General features: G+C 38.7%; 1 protein-coding gene across 1 annotated transcript in view; it reads right to left on the bottom strand.

The window, feature by feature from the left end:
* The window catches only part of ranbp10 (RAN binding protein 10), a 39,464-nt gene that overhangs the window by 9,848 nt on the left and 22,494 nt on the right, over positions 1 to 7,122 (bottom strand). The window contains exons 4-6 of the mRNA XM_005751496.2: positions 2,597 to 2,764; positions 2,451 to 2,473; positions 73 to 257 (exon numbers count right to left, since the gene is read on the bottom strand). Of these exons, the coding sequence (XP_005751553.1) occupies positions 73 to 257; positions 2,451 to 2,473; positions 2,597 to 2,764 (376 nt within the window). The remainder of the gene's footprint in view (positions 1 to 72; positions 258 to 2,450; positions 2,474 to 2,596; positions 2,765 to 7,122) is intronic.

The following is a 7,122-nucleotide window of genomic DNA, read 5'->3' as shown; positions in this document are numbered from 1 at the left end:
GTGTGTGTGTGTGTGTGTGTGTGTGTGTGTGTGTGTGTGTGTGTGTGTGAAGGTGTTGGAGCTGAACCTTACTTCTGTAGGACGGCCTGCCACTCCCCCAGCCGCTCGCCTATTGGAAAGCGAGCGATCATGCCGTGGATCTTGGCCCGCCATTCGCTCATGTAGTCCTCAATGTCGAAGACAAATGGCTGCTGGCCAAAGTTGGCGTCTACGATCTCACCGGGGGTCTGAAGCCCCACAGTGGGGTACAGGTTGGGCTGGTAGAAACGTAAAATAGTAAACAGAACTGATTTGGCACTAAGCAACAATAATATTTACATATTATTTAAAAAAAATTAATACATTACAGCGCTGCATCAAACGCTTCAAAAAACAAAGCCTGAAGGGGAATTTATCATATTTTCCCCTATTTTATAGCATATCTACACTTATACAGTTGTTGGTGATCATACTAACAGTGATGATTTCCAACAATCGGGTCAGAGTACCACCACAAATTTAAAAGGTTTGGGATGCTGTGGAACAAAATTCAATGATTTGCAAATCTCCTACACCCATATTTTATTCACAATAGAAAATAGAAAACATATAAAATGTTTAAAGGCAGACATTTCATTATTTCAAAAAAAAAAAAACCTAACTAATTTTGAATTTGATGGCAGCAACATGTTATAAAAAAGTTGGGATGGGACAACAAAGGGTAGTAGTACTTTATTTTTAGTAGTACTAAAAATAAAAAGCTCCAAATAATTTGATTAATTGGCAAGAAGTCAGTAACACGACTGGGTATAAAATGAGCATCAAAACTGTTTGAACAAATTATGGAACATTTTCAGAATAATATTCCTCAATGTAAAATTCCAAAGACTGACAATATATCAAAAAATTGAGGAAATCTGGTGAAATCTTTGTGCGCAAGGGGCAGTGTTGAAACTCTATAGTGGCCTGTCTTTAGTTCAAAAACTGAACACGTTTGGTGAATTGCGTCTTGATGCATTCTCAATTATCCAGGAAAGTAAAGTTGATTCTGTTCATCTGGACGTAGCGTTTTGTGGGAGAAACGTTTCGTCACTCATCCAAGTGACTTCTTCAGTCTCAGCTGACTGCAGGTTTCCTCAATCTTATAAGCAGTACATTTGCATAATGACTGAAACCAGCCCACTGAAGGAACAATGGGCTGGGAGGTTGTTTAGAAGACTGGGGAAACCTGCAGTCAGCTGAGACTGAAGACGTCACTTGGATGAGTGACGAAACGTTTCTCCCACAAAACGCTACGTCCAGATGAACAGAATCAACTTTTTGGAGACATTTGGTGAATAAAAAAAATCAACACAGAAGATCCAGCACCCTGAATGCTACATCAGACAAGATTGGGACAATATTCAGTTTTCAGACTGTTGCTAAAAGAAGAAGGGATGCCACGCAGTGGAACATGGCCATGTCAAACTTTTTGAGAGGTGCTGCTACCATCTAATTCAAAATGGTGCATTTTGTCAATTTAAACATTTCACATGTTTTAAGTGTTGTGAATAAAATATGGGTTTATATGATTTTCAATTGACTGCATTTCATATTTATTTGCATTTTACACTGCGTCCCATCTGTTTTGGAATTGGGTGTATACCCACCAACTCTGTGATGTGTGATGAGCTGTTCATGGCAGTTAAATTGTGACAGGATAGAAACACTGATGGTGTCTCTCTTAGGCGGAGCTTTAATGTTAACTAGCTGCACACGTCTGTATTTTAGTGGCTGTAAACAATCGAAATAGTTCTTACATGAAACTGCTCAAAACAAAGTCTGTGGACTTTTGATGTAACTTGGTCACAGTTTTTGAAAAGACATATTAATGCAGAGTTCCCCAAATGTATTTTTGTGCATTAAAGACCACAAAGTGCAAATTTGTTTTACAAAATTAAAAACTTGCTAACTGAGTAACCCACACCAAAACGATCTACATGGGTAAAAATACATAAACTTGATTTTGGGTTGTCCCAAAATCAAATGTCATCAAAAGCACTTTTGTTATGGAATACCTCGGGTTCCATGATAGACAAGAGTCACTGGACAAACAGCTGTTTGTTGGTTTTTGCAAAAAACAAAAAAACAACCCACTAACAGGATATGAAACTAACATCAGCACTCAGATGAAGGCTGCTTGGGTTAGATCCTGTTTGGTTTCTGCATGTACAGCTACTTTGAACTGTGGAGACTGTAGTCTAGTTTAAACCAATCTTTCCTTTTTGAAACATTCCAGTCATATCAGCCACTGGATCCAAAAACACAGAAAGGGTTTCTGACCCCAAATGGCAAAATAAACTGCAATTAGATGGGCAGCTGCACAGTTGATATCACTTACACGAAACAAAAATTATTAAAATTGGGCTTATTAATAAAAGGAAAGTGCTGAAGGGTTATGATGGGAAAACATGGCTATAATGAATACTTACAGGGAGGTCTGTGAAGGCAACACCTAAAGGACAGAAAGACAAACCCAGTTAGAGTTAAGAACGTACACACACATTGGTTCCAGTTGATGCTAAATGACATTCTATCAATTAATTTAAAATAAAAGGATCTTAACATGTACACCAACCTAAACTGATGCCATTTTTGGTGTAAAAGCAAGTGTTGTTAATGAGGTTGACGCAGCAGCCAATTACATCACCCGTGGTGAATGTCGGCCCGTATGGTTGGCCGGTCCCGGAGGAGCAGAAGGAGTGTCCGTCATCTCCATGGTAACCGTATGAGTGCTTGTCCCATCCTAAAATAGGACAAGGATTAGGATTAGTTCTTGCATCTCATACTTGAACCATGTGAAAAACGTGTCAGTAATCAAAACCTCGGTGACAAACACACAGTCTTACTGCTGCACGCATAAATTGGGAGCAGCTCAGTATGAAAAGTATAAGCAGCTGGGGTGAAGTGGCTTGCTTGAGGTCACTGCTAACAGGAAGGAAGACAGTTACTCATTGACTTCAGCAACTCAAATTTTCCCATCTGACTGCCGCTGCCTACAAGGCGGCTCATAAAAACTGACACTTTTTGAGTCTGCAGGCCGTCCTCCCGGATGGCCAGCAGGAGGACTTTGTCTGTGTAAAGAAACTGGTGAGTCACTGCCAACAGGAACAGCAGCACAGGAGGCTGCACCAGAAGACTAAAGGGCACCAGGGGAAGAGAGGAAGATCTCATGATGTACTAATTACATAAACCAATTTCTTGTTCCTGCTGGTAGTGATGCATGTGTATACAACAAAGGTGAGTCACTGGTAGCTTATTAAGGCAAATGAGTAAGAACTTAGCATACAGTGCAATAAATTCTATATTTGTTGATATTTTTCAAGTTTTTACAGATCTGGAATTTCTACAGATAAGCAGAGTGCTAAATTCCAGGCTGATAACGGTGCTTAAAACAACAGCCAAAGCTGAAACCGATGTTATCTTTATTTTTAAAGATTTTTATTTTTTTTTATCCTTTGTATCAAGTCAACAAAGTCTGAAAATTTAACACAACAGATATGTATCTGCCTTTGTTATCGGTAAATACCATCTTATACGCTGATATCAGTCAATAAGGCTAATATCAGCCATTACTGATATTTGACCCATGTATCAGTGCATCCCAAGAAATTTCCTAATAACATGCTAAGAAACTTACAAAGAAAAGCTATCTACTTGAGTCCTAGGGATGGGGGAGACAGTCAATACAGCTTGTTGTGGTATGAAAACACAGGCATGACTGATCCCTAATCCCTCTTATACACTCTTGTTTTACCATTGTGAAATAATGTTTCCAGTGAAATAAAATACCAGTTGGTCACATTCCAATTAACTGATTCATTTGGACTTGAGAGCCCTTCGGATTAAGCAATATGTTCTTGTGACACAGCATCAACAGTTATAGCTATGTCCACAAGCTTCAAACTACATTTATAAACATTTAGCATCTTAGGCTTCTGAATTAGAACATTTGCTAATTAGTAGTGCATTTACAGTTGAGGCTAATGTAACCACACTAAAAATAATAGTGCCAAATAACAGAATGAAAAAGACAATCCTGAATCAAATATTAAGTACAAGATGGTTTAAACTAAAATTGACTAGCAGTTGCTGACATACATTGTTATGGACCACAAAAAGACACATCTTATGCCTTTTAGGCTCATCGTGGGATCACTTGGGAGGATCCAGTACCCCAGGCATGCAACCAAATGTTTTAGTGTGTCTACAGCTGACCTCATAGACTTCTGTAAGTCTATATTCCACAGTTTTTCAGAATATTCAAGAAGAAACACTAAAAAGTATATGTGAAGGACACTTTACAGAAACCTTTATTAAAAACTATTATTACTATTACACATGTAATAGTTTTTAAATTGCAATTGCAATGGATTTTCTAGGGAGTCCACTTTTTTGTGTGTCTTTCCACATCATTTATTTCATCAGTAATGTCCAGACAGTTACTCCCACTTTGCTCAAGTCTGCCTCTTCTGTTGCAACTAAGACAAGGTAGCTTTCCTCAGCTCTTGTGTGTAGCCAAATATAGCACCACAGGGTTCTTGGGTATTTCATAACCTATTATCAATGTTAACGCTACCCATATGTCATCTGTTTATTTTGTAATTGTCAAACATTCACTTTTCTCAAAACAGCCTCCAGTGTGACAGTTGTATAAATGAATATCTACAACTAGTATTAAAGCACCTGTGTTATGACTTGCATCTTTCTAAGACACTCCATTTAGTTCCTGTCTTGCTACAGCTGCCCTGTTCAAAAATACTCTTTCCCATTTGTCTCTAATACACCGTGGATCCCACTTTACCAGCAAAGTTCTTGCAGTTAAAATAACTCAATGCAAGTTTTTCATGATAAAACTACAATTTGAGTCTGATTACAGTCTTAAAATTCTCCTAAAAAAGCAGCTTTTTGCTTAAATCAATCAGACATGTTTTAAGAAATGATGGGTATTCCCTATAGGAAATTGCCCAAGAAAACCTGAAGATTTCATACAGTGGTTTGTTCTACTTCATTCACAACCAGGATAATAGAAAGAGAAGTGGCAAAGCCCAGTCCACAATTCAGAATGAAGACGTTGGAGATCAGCACTTCTATTTTGAAAAATAAACATAAAAACAGATGCTTCACAGATGTGGTATGAAGGTAGTAACTACGGTTGTATGACTTTATTTATTAGAAGATTGCTTTGATGAGTTTCCCCTTTTGAGGGAAATTTTTAAGAGTGCAATTGATCCTACCATGGATGATGTTGTCAATGCACATCAGTTATCAGCTCTACTAATTATTCAATAAGAATTATTAGATGATAAACTTGCACTAGTTCAGCGATTCCCAAACTTTTTTGCGTGGTCCCCCTTTGTTTTACAAGAAAAATTTTCGCCTCCCCCCTCAAACATTTAGTAAACAATTAAGCAAATACAAGTAACCTGCAATAAATTACAGGTAGTAATAAAATAAACTACTAACTCTTTTACGCTACGTCCACACCTACACGGGTATTTTTGAAAACACAGCTGTTTCTGTTACTGTCCCTCCATTTAGAAAGGCAGAGGCATCACGGTGTAATTATTTTACCTGCAGTTGTTTTTTTCCTGTGTAATAATATTCAACATTGCTATCAATACATTTTTCACAAAATGCCTCTCTGTGCAAAATGGGTTCAAAAACATAAACAACTGTGGGATACTGTTTGTCCGTGATTTGAACCAAGGGAACAAATCGTGGCAGGAACGACCTGATGTTATTTGTATCCACTGTAACTTTACTGTATAAAGAGCTAACATCTCCAAAATGACAGGAGTAGTTAGTCATTACAACAAGTGTGTGTGAACTAAAAATCAAGAATGTGGGATACTGTTTGTCCGTGATGTGCAGAGCCCAGCGCGTGCTCCCCACGAAGGGAAACACAATTCTGTAGGGGAGACCTACCTCGGCACTTGTGCAGGTGAAGCCAAAGGGAAGATATGCTTCACCATATTTTCTAGTCTTTGGCTTCGAATGAAGTTGGTTTGGAAACATATTCAGCGATGCTTCATCTCCTGCTTTGCGTTTGAGTGGGCGCCTCGTGCTAGCAGTGTCCAAGCGTTTTTGTTTTCCCCTTTTCATACCACGCCCCCCCCGCAATGGCTCTGCACCCCCCCTAGGGGGAGGGCCCCACAATTTGGGAAGCTCTGCACTAGTTAACCCAGTGTGCTACTTGCTGAAAATGTGCTTCAGTACATTCCTATTAAAAATTTTCTTGTTTTTATGTTTTACGTGTTGTTTGGAATCATTATACAAGTAAACACCAATAAAATAAAGTGGTACAGTATAACTGACAAAAGTGGGACCAGCAAAGCCAATAATCCAAGGCAATAACAACCCGTATGACCCTTCAAAATAAAGGTATAAGCTTTACACACAGCTTGGCACAGTATGGAGTGCTACAGACTGCAAGATGCAACCACCATAAAGTACAGTCTAACCTAAATAATTCTATACCGCTCTTTGAGAGGATGTAAAACGACCATATAGGATGACATGTCTGTATTATCCTGCCTGTCTAAGACAAATAAAATGATACTAGTATCGATCTGTTATTAATTCCTGTATCTCTTCCAAAGCTAAAATGCAGTCTCATACTGTCTGAGTGAGAAAGTTACATAGATCTTCGCCTCTTTGCCCGAGTGAATTCATATCAGCTGTCTGGTTAATTGCACAGATTTGATCTAAAGTTATATGGAAGTATTCTTCTATAGCACAAGGGAAATCGGTAAACTTCACAAAATCAGACCTTGACTTTGACTCAATGAAACCTTAAGTTTTGCATGAATGGCTCACCGTGAACTGAGCACCCTGAAAGTGACCTGAACTGGACTGTGTTCAGCTTCAGCTCTGTTGTGTTTCTCCTCACTTGCAGCTTACATGTTGTTGCCAAAAAGCAAAGCAGGGTTAGGAAAAGTAGGTCATGGGTGAGCCGAGATATTAGATGCGTACTTGTATGTGCACATGTGTATCTGTGAGCATGTCATAAAGTACTAGGCTCAGCTGGACATGCATCTTTGTATCTGTATCCTGTGCATTGGGGCATTTCTTTCAACTTACACAACACATATTGTCCTCTGT

Source organism: Pundamilia nyererei, unplaced genomic scaffold (assembly GCF_000239375.1).
Source record: "Pundamilia nyererei isolate P.nyererei 1_Seehausen unplaced genomic scaffold, PunNye1.0 scaffold00314, whole genome shotgun sequence".
Classification (NCBI taxonomy): domain Eukaryota; kingdom Metazoa; phylum Chordata; class Actinopteri; order Cichliformes; family Cichlidae; genus Pundamilia; species Pundamilia nyererei.
This window is presented reverse-complemented; position numbering and strand designations above follow the sequence as displayed.